The sequence below is a fragment of the Sus scrofa genome, chromosome 5, assembly GCF_054392235.1.
Source record: "Sus scrofa isolate SSC_HxYL_T2T_F1_AM1 chromosome 5, Sscrofa_HxYL_maternal_Yorkshire_Landrace_v2.0, whole genome shotgun sequence".
In the NCBI taxonomy this organism is placed as follows: Eukaryota; Metazoa; Chordata; class Mammalia; order Artiodactyla; family Suidae; genus Sus; species Sus scrofa.
This window is the reverse complement of record NC_139387.1, coordinates 52,031,636-52,057,127: the sequence shown is the minus strand read 5'-3', so window position 1 is coordinate 52,057,127 and position 25,492 is coordinate 52,031,636. Positions and strand designations below refer to the sequence as shown.

The window sequence follows — 25,492 nt, the reverse complement described above, 5'->3', positions numbered from 1 at the left end:
GTACAGTTTCCCTCCCCTTGAGTGTTGACTGGACTTTGTTGTTCACATCTGATGAACAGATTATAGAAAGGACAAACATGTTAACTTTATGCTAGAGAAACTTGGCAGATACCGCTTTAAATGGCCAAAGTAGCATTGCCAGTGAAAGATTATGCTTAATGCCATGTGCCCCTGATATGACACAGTGAGAATCATGTTTCACCTCTGTGGTATTCGTTCCCAAAATCATAACTCCAGCCTATTCATAAGAAAAAAGAGATGATCCCAATTACTTCAAAATACCTGAAAAAGTATTCTTCAACAGTGTCAATATAATAAGGAAAGACTGAGAAACTATCACAAGTTGGAAGAGACTAATAAGACATGATGGCTGAATATGATGTTTTACCCTGGTTTAATCCCGAGAACAGGAAAAAAGCATTATTGGGAAAGCTGGTGAAATACAAATAAAATCTGTAATCTATTTAATATTATTGTATGATTAATTCTAAATTTGATAAATGCACCATAATTATGTAAAGTGTTAATATTAGAAGAAGTTGGATCAAGGGCATAGGAGAACCCTTGTACTGTCTTTGCAAGTTTTCCGAAAATCTGAAATCATTTCAACAAAAAAGCTTAATATGTTTCTTCTAATGCATATCTAGTTAAAAAGAGCATTTTTATCTATTCTCTTCTAAAACCTCACTGAAATAACTCTGAAATGGAGCCCCGAATTAGAAGCAGAGATGCCTGAGAAGACCAGTAGACAGTATAGAAACTCTCAAAGGCTTCCTAGTTGGTGGCACCAGGTATCTCTAGAAGTGAAAATGAAGATAAAGCTTCAAATAGAAGGAACGTTTGGATGTCATTTAATAAACAGAGCCTCACTCATCTTCTGCCAATCCTGGAAGAAAACTGAAAATAAAATGGAGGGTCTCTGGACTAGGCATCACCAAGCACAGTTGAAGGTATAAATGTTATAAAGAAATAGGGTTGGGAGAACAGCAAGGTGAAAAGTTTTATGCTGCTTATTGAGAATCTTAGCCATTTTTCCCATCACAGCTCTCAGAATGCTGACAACCAGAAAGGAAATTGGAAGATTCTTTTCTGAGGAATCTAGACAGCTCAGAATAAAAGACCAAAATGTGTTGGTATCAGAAATTGCCCCAAGGAAACAACCCAGCCAGATTATTCTGCTATTAAGATCACAGTCCGTAAACCACAACTGCAAGCACTGAGATATTATTCAGCATTTTAGCACTGTACTCTTTAAACATGACCAAATAGTCAAGTACAGACAGATAACTTCTCATGAAAAGCAGAGAATAAAACAGTTTCTATGGAGATATTAGAAGTTAAAAAAAAAAACAAACCTCCATGATTAATTTCATCAGGAGAGAAGATTTTACAACTATGAAACAAGAAGAGTATGCATTGTTTAAGTCAAATAAAAAAGCAGCAACAGCTCCGATTAGACCCCTAAGTCTGGGAACCTCCATTTGCCGTGAGTGCGGCCCTAAAAAAAAAAGTTTAGAAATTTGGAGTTAAATGGAAAGTTAAAAAAAAAAAAAAAAAAAGCAACAACAGGGGTCAGAAGATGAAGTGGTAGAAGTCTTCCAGAGAAAAGAAATGGAAAATAAGAGTGAAAAGACCAGAAAATTGGGTAATCAGTTCAGGAGCTTCATTAGCTGAATCAGGATTTTGAGAAATAAAAAAACAAAATAGGATGCAGGAAATAATAACAGCAACAACTAGTAGTAATAGTAGTAGTATTAAATCTGGAATTGAGTTTCTAGGTTGTAAGATAAGAATCTCTAGGTAGTCCTGTAGCTAGGTTTGTCTTGAAATTTTTGAGGAACAAAAGAATGCATAAAAGTTGTCAAAAGGTGCAGGATATAATCCGACTCCTCAGTAACCTTTAAAACTGCACAAATTTTAAAGCTAAAAATCTGCACTTCTTAGCCAAACTATAAATTAAGTGTAAGTGTTGAATAAAAGCATTTTCAGACAAAGGGGATACCAAAATTTTTACTTCCTATGTGCCTTTTCCCAGGAATCTCCTGGAGGCGGTACTCAAAGAAGTAAACCGAGAAAAAGGAATCAAAACAAAACAGAAAACAAAAAGGAATTTAAAAAATAAAAGACCGAAACCAAAAAAGAATCAAAACAATACAAAAGAAAAAAAAATCAAAGTAAACACACACACACGAAAAAATCCAGTGTTATCCAGAAAGCTGAAGGTAACAGCTCAAGAGAGAGAGAGAAAAATGGCTGAGGGAAATCCCGGGACAGCTATGTATCAGATCTAGAGAACTGGTTCAGGTTAGATATATGTTCAGGAGATGTGTCGCCAAGAAAATAAGAATAGAAGGATGCCTGATATCTTTGAACATAATCAGAAGGTGTTTAGAAAATTAGGTAAGAATTTTGGAAATCATGTATGATACGTATTTGCTCAGGTCAATATATTGTGGCTGCAATAACATTGTAACTTTTCTGAGCGCACATCTTAAGAGACCTGCGAGACCTTTCACTCTTTTCCTTAACAATTCTGTCCATCTGCTGTGTGAAAAGTCCTGAGCTGGTCTGCAGGAGAATGGGAGATCACAGGAAGGAGAAACAAGCCATCCCACCATAGAACATCCTAGTGGTAGCAGCCACATCAGACCCAGCATTTGATGGCAGATAGATTGGAAAGCTCAGCCAAAACCAAGGAACTGTCCAGCTGAGCCCACCTCATATTGCCAGCTTGTGGAATCATGACCTAAAGCAGGAATTGACAAGTTTTTTCAGTAAAGGGCCAGGTGGTACATAGATATTTATGGGCCAAGAGGCTTAACTGAGATAAGGGCTTACCTAACACGAGAAAAAAGCAGATCTTCACAAATTTTTTTTTGGTAAATATCAAAATATAATAATATTTTATAATGTAGATCTATCAGTGAGAAGAATAGAATTCTCTTCGGGGAGATAACATTTTGCTTAATTTGTGGGTTCAATTACATATCACTGTCATCAAAATTTTTTGCAAATACCTGTTTATGAACACTGATATGTAATGAGATTCCATATATTGCATCTTTAAGAATGATTTTCACACAGATAAGTACTGGCAAATATTCATACCAGTCAGTGAGCCTATGATTTTACTTGAGCATGTTCATCATTTGAGAAGCATTTATAGAATTGGATTCTATTAATATTTTCCATTAAGCATGTCATTAATTCCAATTGAAAGTTAGATGAAAGCTCCTCTATTGTACAATAATTGGATTTTTATTTTTATAATTTTTTTATTTTTTCTTTTTAAGGCCACACCTGTGGCATATGGCAATTCCTGCGCTAGGGGTCAAATCCAAGCTGCAGCTGCCGGTCTATGCCACAGCCAAGGCAACAGGGAATCCAGGCTGCACCTGCAACCTATGCCACAGGCTGTGGCAGTGCCAGATCCTTAATCTGAGTGAGGCCAGGGTTCGAATGTACATCCTCATGGTCACTGTGTCGGGTTCTTAACCCACTGAGCAACAACAGGAACTCCAGTAAATGGATTTTGAAATATGGAAATTTCGTTTGCACTTGGATCAAGGTATGAAAAGCACTTATGGAGCTGTAGTGTGAGCTTATAAATTTGTGTGGAAATGGAAGTTTCACTTCTGTTCTTTTAATTGCTGATAAACAGGAAGCGCATAATGCAACTTAAGATTCAGACACTTTTTTCTAAGGTACATTTCCACAACCATGTGCAACTTTTAAAATAATACATGATTGCATAATATGCATACACCATATATGGAAACAAAAATTAAATAAAGCACATGGTTGGCCTAGAAAATCTTTGATAACTGTGGTTTACAGCCCACATACCAGAACTGAATTGATTTCTGAGATTTGTTTCCCATAAATAGTTTAACTGTGTTTACAATCCTTAACTAAATTGCACTGATAAAGAACAGCCACAGACCATTTATTAGTTAGGGTCCTGTTTGACTGAAATGTATAGTGGATTTACAGAATGCTAAAGCACAACTGTGCCTTTTTTTGTTGTCGTCTTTTTAAGGCTGCATCCACAGCATATGGAAGTTCCTAGGCTAGGGGTCAAATAGGAGCTGTAGCTGCCGGCCTACACACAGTCACAGCAACGTGGGGTCCGAACCGCGTCTGTGACCTACACCACAGCTCATGGCAACGCCGGATCCTTAATTCACTGAGCAAGTCCAGGGAACAAACCCACATCCTCCTGGATGCTAGTTACATTTGTTTCCGCTGAGCCGTAACAGAGACTTGGCATAACTATACTTTCAAACAATGAGGGAAATGCTTAAATCTTATATAAAATGTTATATAAACTTTTAGACCTAAATGATATTTATCATGACCTTTTTAATTGTGTAACAGTGTAGAAACTGATTTCAGCCATTCATTTTTTTAATTGGTATATAAAACTCTTCCACACTTAAAAACTAGTTATATATTCATTTGGATGTGACTTCTTGTACATATTTTATTTTTACACAAAAAATATAATGAGAACTATAACATATATTTTTACAAACAAATCATAACAGATATGCAGATGGATGTTTTTCCCTCCAAACTATGTATTTTAGAGCTGTGCTTTTCACCTGGAGGCAATTCAGTGTGTAGATGCCGAGTATGCTGCTTATAACAGAACCCCCACCCCCAGCAAGGAATTGTCAGTAGTACCAAGGTTTAGAAACTGCCTTAGAGAATATACCATGTTCCAGTGATGTGAGTTATATTTTATTTTAGACTAATTCTCCTGACTCATGGGGACAATATAGTTCATTCATGAAATTCAACAAAACATGCAGGCAGATATTCACAGATATTTAAAACCTGCTCACAAAATCCATTAATCATTTCCAACTAATTCAGAATTTGGTCTGATTAGAAAATGGAAGGCTTGAACTTTACGTTTGTATTATAGTCAAAAATGCTTATTTATTGCAAGTTGTATTTAAGGATGGATTTCACAACCTTGATTCTCTGTCACCTAACTCCCAACTGGGGAGAAGAGAATGAAGGGAAACTTTCTCTGTAAATGGTTCTTCAGGTCAAAAGTTAGGAAAGGAGGACCCTCAAGAATGTGGACAGAGCAGGCAATATAAACTCTCAGCACCCCCCAAAAAAATGTTAACTGAAGAACATAATAGCTAATTCTTCATTTTTTACTGGGTATATGCCTAATTTAAATTGATGATTTCGCCTTCAACCAAATAGATGTAATCAAATTTACTGCTATGAGCCTTACTAGATAGACATTCTGGTTGACATTCAATATGATATGGATTTATCTTTTACATTCAAATAATCTAGATCTACAGTAGTTTTAAAATTATAAAACCCTTGAAAACCAAGGGTTTTTGTAATTTAGCTATTGGCAAAACCTGCCCTGAACTGATGTGAAGCTATTTATACTTTTAATTTATCCACCTAGTGTGAATATTCATACCCTTCACTGCAAAACTATTAATGTGTTTTATTTTGGGGAGCTTAGTAATGTTTTCACTATTTTTTTCCTTTCTAAAATCTGAAAAAATTCAAATTCCGAATTAGTAAGTATGAAACCAATGGGAATTCTAATAGTAGATGCTTTTATTTAAAATAATCTTTCTTTCCTCATTTTTTGTTTCAAAAATTTCTGTAGTTTTTTACAATGAGGTATCACCTCACATCTGTCAGAATGACCATTGTCAAAAAGTCCACAATGATAAATGCTGGAGAGGATGTGGAGAAAAGGGGACCCTCCTACACTGTTGGTGGGAATCTAAATTGGTACAGCCACTGTGGAGAACAGTATGGAGGATCCTTAAAATAAAAAGTTAACCATGTGATCCAGCAATCTCACTCCTGGGCATATATCTGTAGAAAATTATAATTTGAAAAGATACATGCACCCCAGTGTTCACTGCATCACTATTTACAATAGCCAAGACATGGAAGCAACCTCAGTGTCCATCGATAGATGAATGGATAAAGAAGATATAATATCCAAACACAAAATGAAATACTATTCAGCTGTAAAAAATAATAGCAGTGCCATTTGCAGCAATATGGATGGACCTAGAGATTATGACACTAAGCAAAATAAGTCAGACAGAGAAAGCAAAATATCACAATATCACTTATATGTAGAATCTAAAAAAATGATACAAATGAACTTATTTACAAAACGGAAACAGACTCACAGACATAGAAAGCAAATTTTTAGTTACCAAATAGGTAAGCGGGGGAGGGAAAACGTTGGCATTGAGGTTTAACAGATACATACTACTATATATGAAAGAGATATAACCCAAAAAGAACCGATTATATAGCACAGGAAACTATATTCAGTATCTTGTTATAATCTATAATTGAAAAGAATGTGGAAAAGAATATACATATATATGTAACTGAATATATGTATAGCTGAACATATATATATATATAATTGAATCACTTTGCTGTACACCTAAAACATAACTCTAATTCAATTAAAATTTTTTTAAATTACTATAGTTTCTCAACTTTAATCTTTTCAAATAATCATGGAAACAACTTTGTATTCTGTTATTTTATCAAGAGAACTAAAACTTAATATACTTAGTGATTGAAAATAAAAAGTAACAACTGTCAAAGTCACCATTATAGGGGTTTTCAGATTTGTGGCTTAATTTTATATATTAGAGGGGAATCCAAAAAATTATGAGTCTACCATTATTAAAGTGGGAAGAGGACATGGTCAGGCATGTGTGTGTGTGTGTGTGTGTGTGTGTGTGTGTGTGTAGCGCTAATATTTCTATGAAAATTCTTCATATCACATAATAATCTTTTTAAATGCAGAGGAAAATTTGATATCATTCTCCCTTGAATAAAGATTGGGACTAAATGTAATCAGGGATGCAAGAAAACAGCTATTCTCATGAGCTGCTTCTGGGAAAAAAAGTACAAAATGTCAGCTATAAGGGAGATCAAAAATTATACCCCTTGGCCAAAATAATTCTACTTCTTGAATTGAAAGTAAGGAAATACATAATGTGCACCACAAAGGTACATACATGAATGTTCATCACTGGCTTATTAAAAACAACCAAAATATTCATGAATAAAGATTGGTAAAATAAATTATTATATATCCCAGTAATGGAATATAAATCATAAAAGAATGTATAATTGTTTTAAAAATACTCAAAATACTTAAAAAATGTCAGATTTGGGAAATTGTATATACAGCTTGAGCCCCATCCTCTTTATATCCAATCATGTATGAATGTGTCTATTTTTTTGTGTTTATATTTTTCTGTATGTACTAGTTTTCTACATAAGTATATTCATAGTAGAAAATTCGTAATATCATTTCATATTTTCTAGATTACATATATATATTTATATGAAATTAACTGGGAAAAACTAAACAAAACATATATGCATTACCTAGTGAAAATTCTTCAAGAATAACAAAATGAAGGAACTATTCCTGGGAAATTTCAAGGCATTTTCTAATTGATTGCCTGCCCAAGAAAAGGATGGTACATGTGTCTACAGTGAAAGTTATAGAAGTTTGTAGCATTCTTCCAATTCGTGGAACTTTTTTGGCAGAAAATATTAATTGATTTTGAGAAATGTTAATTTATTTTTCAGAATTTTAGCCTTCTTTATCTGAAATTTTGAAATCTCTTAGGGTACATGATTACTATTTCAGTAAAATGGGGAGTACCACTTCTCTCCCTAGGTTGCTCATTTCAAATATTAGGACACAGGGTGGAATTCTTACCTCTCATTAATGGTGTCCAGCTCTCAACATCTTAACCTGGCAGGAAGACCAAACTAGCTGTAAATCTTACCACCCAGACCACACTTGATTATTGTATGATGGGAAAATTAAACGTGAATAAAACAGCCTAGAGCATTAGGGTGTTTTTGGAAGAATAAACACAAGTTGGAAGTCTTATGTGGATAGTGCAAAGTACAGGAAGGCAATCAATCATGTAAACATCAAATGAAAGCTTGTTGAGGAAGCCATTGGAGTCTGTCAGGCGCTCCCTGCAATAAATGGCTTATTCCATTTCTTTTCCCTTTCACTCAGTTTAAAAAAGTGAATTCTGTGGAATCTCTAACAGAACTCAAAAGACTTTATAAGTTCTTATTCCTCTTTAAAGATAAACTTTGAGTGGAATGAGCTCAACTCATTGAAGAGGGTTTTTAGTTTTATAAAATGGGCATAAGTATGTCATATTGCATACCCCCCTGACTTTTTTTCATCTTTCCACAAATAGGAAACTGTTAAGGCAGCAATAATCGAAGAGCAAAAGCGAAGTGAAAAGGCTGTGGAAGAGGCAGTGAAGAGAACAAGAGATGAATTGATAGAGTATGTAAAGGAACAGAAAAGGGTAAGTATCCCCTGAAGGGTTTTAATCTGTGCTTCCATAAATTGAACCAGTGGCTTCTGTACAATGACCTGAAATTTTAAAATATTTAAAATGTCCTTTGTCCTCTAATTTAGGAATCTTCTTCTAAGATTACTGTTTTGGTATAATTACATAGCTAATAGTTATATCTACATAAATTCCATCTGTCAACAAAAAAGCACATTGAATAATTTCTTGCTAGACTCCTAGAAATAACCTATAGCATTTCCAATTTAACTTTTCACTTATGAAGAAAGCAGACAGTTCTAGATTTTTAGTTTTTTTGCCACATTTGTTATTTCTTACAGTATTTATTAAAATTTATATGTACTTTTTAGGCCTTCAGACTCTATTAATACCACTGTGGTTCTAATACACTTTATTACAGTTATCAAATTAAGGCTTTTCTGCCATGTTTCCATTTCAAAAACAAAATTCAGAATATGTTGTCAGAATTCAGAATGCATATTGAAGCCTTAAGAAGTAAACATCATTTTAGTATAATGGGGTTTTATTAATATGTGAGTCTGAGCAGTGACCGAAAATAATGATCAACTTGTAGACTTTTCAATAAATCTTTATATTCTTCTTAAAGAGTACCCAAGCTGAGATATTTAATGGAAATCTCTATAATAAGCATATTATATTATTGTATATTATATAATAAATTTTATGGTGAATTTTCTCACAATATTTTATGTCTTATTTATATGTTTAGTATAACATGTTATATATTATAAAGTAATGTATTTAAAGACTAATATATATAATGTTTGGTATAAACATATAACATAAAACCATATTTTATAACATTTATCATATTATATAACATAACATAATAAACACATAAATTAAACATAAAACATAGTATGCCTGATATCATGACACAATTAACTGGTGGTGACAATGGCAAATTATTCTTCAGCTGGCAGTTAAGTACAAGACTAGGAGTGTTATAAAAACTCATGATGCCACGTTAGTTCCATACTCTTAATTTGAAGTCAAGTTTGGTATGATACAAAGAAAATTCTCAACTCTCAATAGCTACCATTAGGTTTCGCCAAAGGAAAGTGTGTCAGCAGAATAAAAAAGATGCTAAGCAAGCTTTCCAGATAAGTTAATCACCCAATGGAAGCATTTTTTGTGGGATTAAATCTTTGTGCATGTTATCTCAGGGTGTTTTAAAAGCAATTTCACTCAAACAAATTCCCAGTAGGGGCCTACCTTTCTAAAGAGAGACTTCTGAGCCAGAAATAGTCAACTGACTTTTCAGAAAGTGATATATTCCCCAAAACTCCTATTTCCATATGTATCCCCAAGGAATTTGTGTCAAATAACTTGGTTCAGAAGTAGTCATGCAAGAAAGGAATTATAGATGCTTTCCACATGCATGCAGGAATCCTGATAGTGAAAGAACATAGACTTGAAACAAGTTCATGAAGTCTTGTGGATGTATCCTTTTTTAAAAATTACAGTATAGTTGATTTACAATATTGTGTTAGTTTCAGGTATACAGTAAAGTGATTCAGCTATGTGTATACACACACACGTACCATATTGTTTTTCAAATTCTTTTCCCTTATAGGCTATTATAAAATACTGAGTATAGTTCCCTGTACTATACAGTAGTTCCTTGTTGGTTATCTATTTTATGTATAGCAGTATGTCGGTATTAATCCCAAACTCCTATGGATGTATCCATTTTTATCATCTTTTCTTATCATATGGTCAGTTCTTCTTTGAGCACTAAATTTGGACAAGAAATTATATAACATAGCAAACCCATTCGTAATGGTATTTTAGATTAACATTTCTTTGATCAAAATGGAATATTTTTTCTTAAAAAAAAAAAACTTAAAAAACATATATTACTTTCCTCTCAAAAGAAATCTTGCAGATGACCTAAGAAATGTTTAAAAATGAAACCAAGAAATGCCTTACAAGAATTATCTGGTCCTTGTGTGAGGTAAATTAATCCTTGAAGAGAACTGACAATGACCTCTGCCATTTAATCTGTATTCTTGCAAATCATATTAAAGGATTAGTATCCTTTTGTTTTAGGTAAACTAGCTGTCACATGTAGACATGTTCATTAAATAACAAAATCATGACAATATTAGATTCTATCCGCAGCAAAGTTCCACTTCTCTGTGCTTGTTTCTTTTACGTTAAGAACAATAAATTTTTTTTTTTTCGTCTTTTTAGGGCCGCACCCGTGGAATACGGAAGTTCCCAGGCTAGGTGTTGAATGAGAGCTGTAGCTGCCGGCCTATGTCACAGCAATGCTGGATCCTTAACTCACTGAGTGCTGCCAGGGATCAAACCCACATCCTAATGGATACTAGTTGGGTTTGTTACCACTGAGCCACAGCAGGAACTCTAAGAACTCTGCCTTACAGAATTGCTATTAGGTAATACATGTGATAAAATAGAAGAGCTAGCATATAGATTCAATAACTATATGCTACTATTATTATCATTTTCACTGCATTATTAAGGAAAAACAGAAAAGCCTAGTAGCAGTATTTTTTGCTAATGACAAATGTGCTTTTCAGATTAATGTTTGGCATCCTCTTTCCTCTGAGGTTTACAATATGATTCTCATAGTTTATTCCACTCTTTTTTCCAGATTCACAGATTAAAACTGATTTAATTAGTATATTAGTAGGAAGTTTATTATTCCCACTTTAGGATTGAAAATTTTTTAAATAACTCCTTGTGGAATACTTTTGATGTTTGAATATTTCCATCTCTCCAAACAGAAAAACTATAACAACAACAACAAAAAAAAAAAGGATAGTGGGTAAAGTATCTGAAATGAAAGCATCAACTTATTACTACATCTCTTTTTTATATAACTTTTTAAAAATTAAGATTCTCTGTATTATGCTTCTTTTCAAAAGTGGATTTCTGTGTTTCAAGTTAATTTTTATGAATATTTTTGGGCTTGGAATTTTTTCACACACCTCCCCCCCAAAAAAAGACATTTCATAGCTTTTAAAGTAATATTTAAAAGAAACAAAAAGTTATTTTAGCAAACTCATAATCTTTTTGTCTCTTTCCAAAAGACTAAATTATGGCAACTCATCTCTACTTCTTCCTTTGTAAGATGGATTTCTATTTGCATCAGAGAAGAACACTTTTCCAGAACAAAAATTTTCCTTTCTCCTCTCCAGCTTTTTTTAACTAGAGTCAACTTGAGATTTTTGACATTAGACACCTCAAAAGCCCTGTAGACCTTGGTTCCAACTGGGCTTACATTCCAGTCTGTGAAGTAACGGTCGCCTCATGAAGTTTTCCAAAATCTTTGAAAGAAGAAGTCGAATGTTGTGTTAGTTCCTGTCTTTATATGTCTTTTGTCCTAAACAATTCTTCCTTTGACATCACCTTACCCTTTCCAAATTCACTAAAGGACTGAAATGTAGACTCTCTTCTCTACATCTTTTCCTTTAGCCTTTTACTTTTTTTTAATAACTGTTTTTAATTTTTCCATTATAGCTGGTTTACAGTGTTCTGTCAATTTTCTACTGTACAGCAAGGTGACCCAGTCACACATACATGTATACATTCTTTTCTCTCACACTATCATGCTCTGTCATAAGTGACTAGATCTGGTTCCCAGTGCTATACAGCAGGATCTCATTGCTTATCCATTCCAAAGGCAATGGTTTGCATCTATTAACCCCAAATTTCCAGTCCATCCCACTCCCTCCCCCTTCCCCTTGGCAACCACAAGTCTGTTCTCTGTGTCCATGATTTTCTTTTCTGTGGAAAGTTTCATTTGTTCTGTATATTAAATTCCAGATAAAAGTGGTATCACATGGTATTTGTCTTTCTCTTTCTGACTGACTTCACTTAGTACAAGAGTCTCTAGTTCCATCCATGTTACTGACAGAGAAACACAGAATGAAAAATCTGAAGTGTTTAACTTCTCAAATAACTTGCAATTTATCCTACAATATTAAACACAGTGAAATTATAACTCACCATAGAGGATAACATTTTTTTTTCTGGATATCTGCAGTCAACAAGTTTTTAATCAGTGATCCAATCCTGTTGAGTATAACAGCTATACTCAGAACTAGAATTAGAACTATAGTAGGATTAAAATTAGAATTATACTGAGAAAATGTTTTACTTTTAAATGCCATTTGCCAGGTCTTTTTTTAATCCAATCAAGAGTGATGTCGCTAGACTTTATATTCACATTGATCTGATCTCAACATCTTAGAACAGAACAAAGGGGCTACCTATACATGTATTAATTATGTAAATCATAATTTACCCTGAAATTGCATCCTAAATTATGTATTAAATTGGATACATAGTACTAAAACTGTTAGTCCAAGTTATAATAATATCCAAAAATTACTCTGTAATCATAATATTCAAATAAGGAGAGCTTTTTAAGTGATCAACTAGAAAAATGTCTCAAATTAGTAATGGATCTCTTTCAGTGACTTTCTTATAAATGCCTTGTTATAAATATTCTGAATGATAGTTGAAAAAAAATCCTCTGTGGAACCTATCTTATTAAACCCACAAGTTATTATATCAAATTCACAAATTTAGTATGAAATTGAAAAGCCAAAGTTTTGTAGCCTTTGTTCTCATGAATTTTTCATATTGGTTGATAGAAATTGTCTAATTTTTAATGAACTTAGAAATGTCCTCTATAATCTGTACAATAGAGAAGAAAAGGTAAACAGGAAAACCTTAAAAAGATTTTAAGATATGTTCAGTTTGTCTTAGAATCATCCAGGTATCTGCAAGTATAATGATTACATTTGACAGCCATACTATGATTTATTAAAACTAAATCTGGAGTTTCAGAATCTCTTGAATCAATTCTAGATTAAGGGGTTGCAAACTACATCCCATGGGCCACATCTGACTTGCCACCTGTTTTTATAAATAAAGTTTTATTGAAACATGTAGCCACATACATTCATTTATGTCTGTCCAGCTGCAGCAGCGAAGTTGAGTAGTTCAGAGAGACTATGGGGCCCACATAACCTAAAATATTTACCATCTGGCCCTTTTCCTGTTCTAGGCTATCAAATAATCTTGGTGAGAAAATTTCTTTCTGTCATCCCTTTAAAATACTTTATTCTTTCACTCTGCCTCATTGCAACTAGACAATTGAAATTCCTCAGGTGCTGTTCCAGCAAAGATTTCTCTCTTGATATTAATTGCCAGATATAAGGCATTATAATATCTTAGACCCCAGTCATCATTAGTGCCATAAACTTCGTTCTAGACTAAAGGAGATTGTAGGAAAACGAGATGGGAAAGACCACATCCCTTGACACTTCCCTAGGGAGGAAGAATTTGTGGTTGAAAATGACCTATGGCCCTTGGATTAGAATGAAGTGTTCCAACCCATCCCACAAGTTAAGACTGTTACACATGAGCTTGCTATGCGGGAGGAAGTGTGAGTAACATTCAGCAAGCAACAGCTGCTCACAGCCAAGCAGTGATTCCTAAAAAATAAAATCTCATCCAAATGTAATAAAAGATTATTTTTTTTTCCTCTTAAGAACCAGAATTATGGCCTGTGTTTTCTAAATCACCTCCAGGAAAATAATCTTCACTTTAGAGGATCCTTTTAATTTAGATCTTTAGAGAGGAGTAAAGAGCAATTATCTTTACTTCAAAGTTTTTGTGGTCAAGGTATTGTTAGAATTTCTGAATTATAAAAGCAGTCATTTAGTCCAGTTTTTCTACAGTGTTCCTGAATGTTTGCATCTCAAACTGTTAGAAGGCAATATTTGGCCAAAATGAAGTCTCTTTAGTTTCTGATCAGTTATACAATTACTTCAGTTAAACATGATTTCAAGTTATTTAATATCGTATGCTGCCTTACTTTTCTCCTCTTCATAATTTGCAAGTTGGACCCATTGATGTGTGTGCAGTTCTAAAATCTGTTAAGACTGTGAGTAACATTTTCCTTAACAACTGGTGAATCTCTCAAGGGGTTTTTAATTCTTATATAAATCAGTTGCATCACAGTAGTTATTTTGTGCATTATTTATACTTTAGTGTAGAAAAGTGACACTTTCCTGGCATTCCCCAACCTCCTGCCCCCTTCTCATCTTAAGCAGTTAGCTTTGCTTACATTCATCCAGGGGTAGGCTGTATAGTTAGTTGCCTATGCAAGGAGCAGCTCAGTAGCAATTCATCATCTGCCCTTTCAACTTTTGCTTTGGGTCTCATATTAGAAAATGCTTTTATCTGACCAAGGCATATTAAAATGAATAATACACCTTCATATTCACTTGTTACCTGTGCTTTCACTTGTACCTTTGTACCTCATTTTTTGATGCCAAAGGTAATTTTAAAATTTATGTAGGTATGATCTTAAAAGTTACTATTTCTCTCTTATACTCTTCTTTCAAAGCTTATTTCATATAGTGTACTTTGTGAATCAAATTTATTGCTATTCTTTACTACATATTTTAACAATCTTCTTGATCCTCTTATTCTGCTGGACTTACTTTCATAAAAATAATCTTGAAAGAACTTACTAACATATTAACAATCATGGACTTTGGTTAACATTTCCTTTTCAACGGTGGGGTAATTGGGAAAATATTATAGACATAGCTTAATGCTTAGATTAACTTCCATTATTCCTTTTTCAGGGAATAAAACGTATGTTCCAACTTAAGTTAAAATGAAAACTTAATGCTTTTATAATTAAGAACTAGTTTGCCACAGCAATTAATGTACTCTTTATTCTTTGAGATAACATTTGTGTTTAAAGTAAAGCAAGTCTTCTGAAACCAAAGTACAATGAGTATAAATACTTTAGTTGGGGTCAGTTAGTATATAAAAAGGTTCACCTCTGCTTTTGCATAATAATTTAAAACGTTCAGCTTAAATAATTACTCAGTCACCTCTTGAATTATTACCATGACAATCAGCTTTATTCTTCATTAAAAGGTTTTAGCTTTTTCTTAAATATTCGGATGACTTATCCATTCATGCACTATGCTAAAGTTCCTAAAATTTGGATGGTGATAAAAATTGATTCAAATCAACAAAATTAAAAGTGTTGGGAGTTCCTGTGGTGGCTCAGTGGGTCACAAACCTGATTTGTATCCATGAAGATGGCTTGATCCCTGGCCCTGCTCAGTGGGTTAGGGATCCAGCATTGCCGCAAGCGGCGGCATAGGTCGTAGACATGGCTTGGATCCAGCATTGCTGTGGCTGTGGTGTAGGCTGACAGCTGCAACTCTCTTTTGACCCCTAGCATGGGAATTTGCATATGTTGCAGGTGTAACCTTTAAAAAAAAAAAAAAAGTGTCAACTTTAAGTCATAGACCATGACAGTTAAGAGTTGACACATCTGATGGATATTGAAGCCTGTAGTTAGGTATAAATTCTTGAGATGGGCCAAACCAAGTGAAGTTTTCAGTCATAATAGCTATATATCTCATAACATAAATGGTGAAGAAGGTCAAGAAGGAAAACCACAAGTTAGATCTAGAGGAAATGGTAGTTATAAAAAGCCTCCAAAATTGAGATGATGATGACAACCATGATGAAAGCTAATACTTATATAGCATTTACTATGTTTCAGGCGCTAGCCCAAGGATGTTATTATGTAAGTGTGTTTTTATGTATTCATTGCTCACAATAATATTATTAACCACCAAATCACAAAGCTACAAAGTGATAATCTGGCTCTGGAGTCTGAGCTGTTCACCATTCGGCAAACCACTTTTGTGGGCAAGATGCAGCAATAAAGAATAGGAACCAAAGTTCATGCATGGGTCAGAAATGAAAGTTTCAGGTTAAAAGCTAAGAAGAACAAGAGCATAACAGAGACCCATGTTTATATTTTGTTAGCTGTGTGGCTACCAGAGCAAAGCAGTTATGGAGGGCCAAGATCACCATATCTTTAGAAAGCTAAAAGTCTTTTTTGGGAAGGAAAGTATTACCCGAAGTAATGATAATGGTTTGAAGCCATAGTAGATGCCATAACATATGGGAGTGCGTGCAAAAAGGTCAACAATGTTACCTTAATAGTTGAGAGTAGAATCCCAGAATATACTTATGACTATGGTAAGCAGAGTGGGCTTTTTTATTGCAGTCAAATGGAAACTAAAACATGGACTGGGCTATATAACAAAAAGAGAATGAACAGTAGTCTGTGAGAAACCAAAAGATTGGTCTCTTATAGGAATAAGCAAGTTAATTTGTAAAGATTTTTATTAAAAAGTCTATTTCTAGATTCTTCATACACCTCTTGGTTGCAATTCTGATATGTCCTTGTTCATGAAGATTAAATTATTGGGGCAGTAGAGATAGAGGGGTTTTTTTTAGATGTTAACTTTTCCTTTAGCCAACTTTCGAAGTTAAAAAGCATTATGTATACTTTTATTTATGACTGTTTGTTAAAAGCCACAATTGCCTTTACTGTGCTTCCGTTAAACCAGTTGGAAAGAAATGAGTAATGAAGTGGTATTCCAAATTGCCAGCATCTCAATCTGTCCATATAGCTATACAGAACATATCTGTGCCTGCGCTTCCATGTTCCATTCTAAGCTATGTACTAAGAAGTTTCAGCATAATTTTTTTCCATTCTATAAAGAAATTTTAAGCATCTTTAATAGTCTGAACACTATGCTTAGGACACAAGGATAGATGAGATAACCAAGAAAGAGCTTATAGCCTGATATCCATAATAGCAATACATATTTGTTTAGCAACTAATATATATGTAAATCTACTATAGATATAATATATATAGTATATTATATATATATATATAATGTACAATTACAATATAATTACAATTATATATATAATCTGTGTGTGTATATATAATGTATATATATAATGTGATTCTTACAATCCCCTACATATTTATTATTCTGATTTTACAAACCAGAAAGTCAAAGATAATAGAAAGGTTAACTTTTCCAAGGTTACTTCTAACAGCATAGTTGAGACTTGAGTTTTCCTTTTGGTGCCTTAGTGTCATTTTGATTTCCATATTTGGAAGAGATGTTGATACTTTCATGGAAATCAGAGTTTTCAGAGGAAACTATTGAGGATTTAACAGAGGAGAAAACTTTGAAAAATCTGAGCTTGTTCAACTAGAGAAAAAGTTACCATGGAAATTCAACAATGTAGAAACCCCCAAAACATTATCTTATTATGACCTTAATGCTAAAGGAATAGCTGGAAACATTCAACCTAAGTGGAATCTAAGGGATATATTCTATATCAGAAAAACATGAAAAACAGTAATCGTTTGTGGAGTGCCAGGCTTGTCCAAGATACCAAGCCTGGCTGCTTTATTTATACTGTTTCACCTAATCCTTAAAATTATTCTAAAATAATACCTGTACTTTATAGATAAGGAAAGTTAAGTCAGTGATATGAGATATGGTCCAAGATGAGTAAAAGAGAGTCAACACTTCAATTTAGTTCTATCTGACTGGAAACCATATAGGAAGATACCTCAGCAACTCTTTAAATCTGGTTAGATAATGTACTTTATGCATTATTTTTCATATGGTATTTTAGGATTGTCAGTGTTTTTCACTCACAGGCTTTGAGTATACTTTTCTACTTTTTATAGGCCCCATCTAGATAAATTAGATAAATTTTATAGACTCCATCTAGATAAGTTAAATAAATTAGCTCCAGAAAAATTAGGAAGTAGAAAAACATGGATAGCACATGCACATATGCATGTACCCTCCCTCCCACACACAGCCCTCTTGAGGAAATTGTTTGATACAGTTTATAAATTATTTCAAAGTACATTCTTCACCTGTCATGAACTTTTGAGTATAGTAGCAAAGACTATTCGTTTAGATACTTCAAATACTATTTCATTCCTACAGGGTTTTAAGGTTTTCATTTCTGTGAAAAGCAGGCCTGATGTTTTCCTAACTGTCGTGACCATCTTAGGTTGTGGTAAAAGATTGATTAAGTCTTGAATAAGGTTTCTATAAAATGCACAATGAAAATTGGGCTCTGAAGTTAAACCCACCACAAGATGATGTGATAGCTATAGTAAGTGAACAATAGTTTTATTTTTTCAAGCTAAGTCTGGCTCTACTTATCTGCACCTTTGGTCCAATCCAGCCCATTAGCACCAGTGTTTAAAACTAAATCCTTGGCCTATTCTCTTTAGTTCTCATAAAGTCCTCACAGATTCATTCATGGAATTAACAGACATTTCTAGGGACATATATAGGCTAATACCAAACTCACTTAAAATTGTACATCCTCTGGGGATTTAAAAAAAAAAAAAAAGCTAACGTCAGTTATTTTGGTGCTTTAAAATGTATTGACATATACAAGGAACTATTGCAAGCAAACTTTTCTATAAAAAAATTAATAAAGCTGATTCATGTTTCAACATATTCTGTTTGAAAACTATTCATTTTGTTACATTTTGAAGTTATATTAGCTTGGATAATTAAAAAAAAAAAACCTTAATTTTATTCAGTTTTGGCCTAGAGCTAAACTGCATACCCTGGCCTTTCCTCTAGTCTGACACTTCTCTTCCTGGCTCTCAGTTCTTGATTCTATCCTGCAAAGTAGAGAAAAGAAATTATGGTCATTTACAAGAAAGATACAATGATTGAATAATAACAATTCAGGCTTTTATCTATTAGAATTTCTTTAAATATCTATTAGAATTTCTTTAAAAGCTTTAAAAAATACTACCTCCTGTGTACTTTAAACAATTGGACTATAGAAATTATATCTGTACGATTTTAGGCTTATTTCATAATAAGTTAATAATCTTTTAAACCATCCTGGTTATTTATAAATATCTGTTAATTCTGATTTCTTTGGCTTATTTTTCAAATATATGAATATTTAAGAAATGATTTATTTTTCATATAACTATTTTTATATTTCTTTCCATTATTGAAATGTCCATCTTTCAGTAGAAAGGAGATGGTAAATATTAATCCATTTGATTTATTGTATAGTTGTTTTCCATTATATGTATCTCCTTAACCATCAGTTCTTTCCTTTGAAAAAATAGCAAAAATAACAATTTGGTTTGTAACTAATAGTGCCTTGGAAACAGCATGAAAAAATCATTTTCTAAGAGATGCGGTATTTTTCTTCTCATATGAAAACAGAGAAAACCTCCTTGGCATTCTGTTCCATGCTGATTCATATGCACTGACATGACCTCTCTGTGCTCCTGTCTCACTCTGGAATATTTGTGCTCAGAGTTTAAAGGGAGGCCAATTATTTAATATATATGAACTCCAGTCTATAACAAAGAGGTAAAAGATATGTCATGTATGATCATCACATTACTGGTGAATGAAATCCATTAGATTATGCACGAATCGCATGTCTGACTAAATGGTCAGACTATTTTTGCTATTGTTTTAAATAGTGAATATGAAATGGATAATCAAGACAGTAGTTTCACTAGCACTTCTCTTCCTCTGAGACTGATGTACCAACATCATCTCTTCTTGTTCTTTCTCTTCTTGGAGATATTTATTACCCTATATCCTTTTCCTAGTAATTTTTCATTCATTTCCTCATCATTGATTGGTTCAGCTGAGATTCCATAATCCTCTTTTACACATAAAGCTCCAACATTCACACTGTTTTACCACCTAAGAACTAATTTTTATCATTGCATCCCCTTATCAGAGAATTTGAAAGTAACCTAATATTACTAATATTATCATTGCATCCCTTTTTCAGAGAATTTGAAAGTAACCTAAAGTATTTGAGAGGTTGTTGGCCTATTTGGAAACTATATATATATATATATATAGTTATATTTTTATATTTGATTGAATTCCTAATTTTGAGCAACAGAAGTTGTCTATGACTAGTTAAGCAGAAAAGGAATTTATTAAGAGGTTATTTGGATGATAGAAACAGGCTTTGAAGCTCAGCTTCCAGAAGCAAAGCCTAAAACCATGCTGCAGAACTAGCCTAATGAGGAAATTCCATTGCTGCTACTTCTTCCTCACCAAGCACTTGACTGAGAACTATGGCTATTTCCATTTTCCCACTTAAGCCAACTGTGAATCACTAACCATCTCACAACCTCTCCTGGCCCCCAGACCCAAAGCCTGCTCCTACCGTCACCAGCAAGGGAGATTCCACATGGAATTTTGCTCTTCATTTTGCTTAATTCTTACTGAAATTTCATTCTTCAGATTGCTTATTTCTTATTGAAATCTCACTGATTAAACCCAACGACTTTGTTCCAAAACTTGAGAGATCTCTGCTGGGAATCCTCTATCAGAACTTACCACAGGCAGAGTTCCCATTGTGGCTCAGTGGAAACAAATCCAACTAGGAACCATGAAGTTGCAGGTTCAATCCCTGGCCTCGCTCAGTGGGTTAAGTATCTGGCGTTGCCGTGAGCTGTGGTGTAGGTCGCAGATGCAGCTCAGATCCCGTGTTGCTCTGGCTGTGGCGTAGGCCGGCAGCTGTAGCAGTGATTAGACTGGTAGCCTGGGAACCTCCTTATGCCACTGGTGCGGCCCTAAATAGACAAAAAAAGACAAAAAGAAAAAAAAAGGAACTTAGCACAGGCTCTTCATAAACCGTTGACAGTTCCAACATCCATTGAATCTATTGGTTATTAAGTTCAGGTAGATGCACTGTAGTATGGACTAACCAGGAAGCCTCCTTTTCTTTCTGAAAGCCTTACAAGCTGACGTTTTCAGGTCACTTCATAAATAGATCTGGATTCCCAAAGTCATGTGTGTATATATATATATATATATATATATATATATATATATATATGCGCTCGCACACACACACACACACGTGTGTGTGTGTATATGTATATATATGTATACATATTCTTCAGAGAGTCCCACCTAGCACTGTGCCTCTCAATGGAGGCAAAAGGTATAGGAAGTTATCTTTAACTTTGAAGAGGCTATCCTGATATACTCAAAATCACTGGACCCTCAGAAACTTTATTAAAGTGTATTTTCATGTGATGTATCTCCCACCTTACTGCACTCATATTAACTCCTGGATACTTACCAGTTTTACATACCTATTCTTTACAAAGAATCTTAACTATTTTGTAGTCCAGGTCCAAGAGACATATGTCGTAAATATAGTTGTCCTATGGTCTTAATGAAGTAAGTATGTTGTGGTCCAGAACCAAATAATTTTTATAACTCTAAGATAAAATGGTTTATTGATCTACCTGTCACATAAAAATAGCTGTTATAGGTATCCTCTGACTGTTGAAATAGAAGGTGAAAAGCATTTTCCAGATATGTAATTGGTGCTAAGAGTTTTAGTAAAGAATACACATCTGCAATAGCAGCTACATTGAAATCACTATCTGATTAAGCCTCTAGTAATCTGATCTCCTTCTCCAGTTCCAACTGTGTATTCTCTGTGCATTTAGGGCCCATCTGGGGTAGAGAAGAGACAGGTTCATATTAAAAGTCCATTCATCATTTGACTCCCACAGGCATCCTTTCTCACCACTAGTCCACAATTGTATTCTAGGTCTCCAGTTTTAGTGTTAGTTCAGAGCTATTAGACAAAAGTACCCCAAAGATCTAGTATTTCTCTTTCTCCAGTGCAGTTACCTTTATGAGGAAGGTCAAACTGACAGTTTACATTTTATGCCTGTGATGTCATTTCAGTATGTATCTTCAAGGACTTGCATTCCCTCCTTCACTACTCAGAAAACTCTGAGTCTGTGAATTAATTTAGGACTAGAAATTGGAAAAGACATTACAAATTTTTTGTTGCAGTGGCTCAAGTCAGACCTCTCTTCACTAAACCTGGCTCTCTCTTAACTTTATTAAGTTGGGATTTTTTGGATATCTATCTCTTTGCTCCACACAGATGGTCTGATCCACTGTGGATCAACGCATTTTAACTCAACCCTTCTAACAATCACAGTAACCATTTCCTCCTGCCTCTTCTATTTAGTGCTTCTCCCTGAGGTCTGCCACCTCCACATTCTATTATCCACATTGAAAGCAGTGGTGCCCATCTGCTCTCCTGGCCTGGAGAAGACAGTGCTATTCACTCATGACAGCTTTTTCTTCCCACAGAACAATGGTAGGGAGTAGCTCATGGCTGTGATTCTTGCTTCCAGCTGAGAATTGTGAGCATTTCATCGTCTTTTCAAAAGCTGTGCTGTGAAATCAGCAGCAACTAGTTTTGTGTTTGAACTCCTCATACTCTTCATATTATTGTTCAGTGTTAGAAGCCACTGGATTCTCCCAAAGTCTTGCCTTCATTAGTCACTTCATTTCAAGTGACTGTAGTTAATAATGCTCTGCTTTGCTACTGTGGGGACACGAGATTTTACTTTTATTTTTAAATTTTTTTTCCAGTACCAGAAATCAGCTGGATTTCTACAGCCATCAGCCCTTACAGAGCCAAATAACCATTCATAGCTCTTTCTGATTTTCCTGAGGGTATATTGTCTTCAACCATTTCTAATACTCATTTAGTATTAACTAGGGTTCTTCTTTTAAGCAGAAGAAATTGCCTCTGGGTAGTTAAGCAGTAGAAATGTTTATTAAAAGGAAATTGAGAAGCTGACCAAGTTGTTGAGAGCTGGAAAACCAGGGTCAAGGTAGAGCCTCCAGAAACAATACCAAAAAGTATACCACAAAACTTGCTTAAAGGTAAGTCCTTCTTTGCTGCAGCATTCGCATCGAGTACTCTAAGACCGCATTGCTTAATTCAGTCATTGCTGTACTGAACAGGTGAATGCTTCTCATCTTTCTGAGCAAAATAGGCCTTCTTCCCACACAGATCCTCTGAGTGCTCACCTCTGAAACCAAGTCTTTCACGGTTGACTACGATTAGCAGAGCCTTTGAGTGGAGCAGGCTACTGAGTTTTCTGGGTTGTACCTAGGGGAGTTGTACCTCATAAGGCTAGAAATTTATCCAACAGGAAGGCATCAAAACCCAAAAAACATTACAAATGGCCACTACATACTTTGGGAATTTTTTCCAATTGCTATGGTTACAAAAGAAATATTTTTCCAGCTTTTTAGCCTCTTGGCTAATTCTAAAACTGATCCTTTGAAGTCAAAACTAGGTGGGTTTCATTCTTACTAAAACAGAGCATTAGCAATTGCCAGGTTCATCAGATACCTCATAGAAAGTTTGTCACTTGGCCACCACAGCTTCATTCTTTTTCAAATCATCTGAGTTATGCCCAAATTATGGGACACTGTTCAGAGGATATGCAGTATTTTAGGTAGGTAAGTTTTTTGTTTTCATGTACTTAAGTTAAAAATAGGTAATTTTAGAATGTATGTATAAATAGATTTCTTTTAAGTTTTAGTGATTAAGTTTCTCCTTGAGTTAACCAACAGTTCTTCCCCTTGGTAATTCAGCATCATGTTATATACATTAGTTATAACACTTGTTTTCATAGAATGATAGCCACAAGGGTTGCTAAAAAGAGCTTGATTAACTTGTCTTTCTACTGGATTCGCCAGTTCAAGTTTTAGTTGCCTCTGTGTCCTTGACACCATCTTTTTCTCTGTATTTACTTTATACTCTGAGAAACGAATCTGTTTCTTCTACCCTCCTCTGAATTTTCTTGCAATCATGCCTGTTATCCATGGCCTCTGCTGTTTTTTCAACCCTGATTATAAGTATAAAACTGAAGAAAATGGTGAGAAACTGAAAAGCAAAGTACTGTTTATCAAATAAAGTCACACATTCTAAGCCTGAAAAGGGAGAGGCTTCCTTCTATACTATGCAATAAGTATATGGGTTTTCTTATATCTACTTTCACTGATCCTTTTGCCTCTTCTGTCTTTCTTAGATTCTGGGTTGTTGCAGAAGAATATGTTCAAAACCTGGCTACCAGTCAGAACATTATTATACTATTAAGTTTCAAAGTTAGATTCCTCCATCCATTGGAGTCTTTTTCCAAATGTTGTTTTCCAAAGTAGACGACTTTCTGAACATTTGATTTGAAGTGCAATATTTTAGCATAAATACTATATCCAGCAATCAGTATACATTGGGATTGATCCATTAAATAATCCCACTATTTTTGTCGCCATGGCTTTTATATTTTCATATTTTTTGCATGTATAATGTGATTATTACCTTGTACCAGGAACATATTAATCATAGTTTCTTTGCCATTTTACAAGAATTTTAATGTCTGCTTTTTATTCATCTGCGGGGACATTTGGCATATGAAGCAACTTTGTTGCTTAGTTTTTCCTTTATAGTTTCGAGTGCTTATTCATTTAAGATTTGGTGTGACTATAATATATTCAACACTTTGCTTTTGTCCTCAATATTTATTCCATTCCTGTGGTTCACATTTTCCTTTTCTTATGTATCATGTGTTGAAAATGAAAATATCTTGTCTAGGGTGGATCTTAGCCACTGGACTAAACAAACATGTTCTTCTTTTGCTCTTGGTTGATTTTAGTGGTTAAGTTACTAGAAATCCTGTTAATAAAAAAAATTTACATCTACCTTTTTTTATTGTGTACTTCATATTTAATACAGGTATCTTCTTTTAACCTCTCTTATCTAAATGCAACTTGTTTGCTTGAATTCTTTTATATTTAGGACTCCAACATCTGTAATCAAGAGATTAGTGAGGACAGCATAGATATTCAAGCAGCAAAGTTACAAATTTATTGAAGGAAATTAAACCACGTGAACATAGTTTCCAAAACTCAGAAGAAATCTTTGATGGGCCATCCAAGACATATTCTCCTCATGTCAGTGGTAGAAGTACAAGAGGGAAAACCCCAAACACATAAACAATGGGAGTGCCTGATTTTGTCATATCCCTGACATCTGTTGGCCAAAGCAAGTCATGTGGCCAAGCCCAAAGTCGAAAGGCAGTGGAGTGCGTTTTACCTACCACAGTCAAATTCAACATCAATGGAGTGGAATGGAAAAATCCACTTTTCTCACGAAAGTGGGGAGAAATAATGGTTGATTATTTGCCAAAACAGTGATTTAATTTACCATCGCACCCAATCTAGGTTAGCTACCCTCTTTCCTACTAAGCTTAAGCTTACTTCATCATATCACTACTCTGTATTATCTTCCTCTTAGTGCACATTATCTGAAACTGGGTTAATAGTTTATAATAG

The 25,492-nt window shown here is 34.2% G+C and overlaps 1 protein-coding gene across 23 annotated transcripts in view; it reads left to right on the top strand.

Moving 5' to 3' along the window:
- The window catches only part of CCDC91 (coiled-coil domain containing 91), a 396,188-nt gene that overhangs the window by 281,819 nt on the left and 88,877 nt on the right, over window positions 1-25,492 (top strand). For all 23 annotated transcript variants that reach the window (XR_014845230.1, XR_014845231.1, XR_014845232.1 and 20 more), the window contains 1 exon segment: window positions 8,262-8,375. Coding sequence is in view for 19 of the 23 variants with exons in the window: in XM_085024567.1 (XP_084880693.1) it covers window positions 8,262-8,375 (114 nt within the window). In the remaining 4 variants the exon portion in view is untranslated.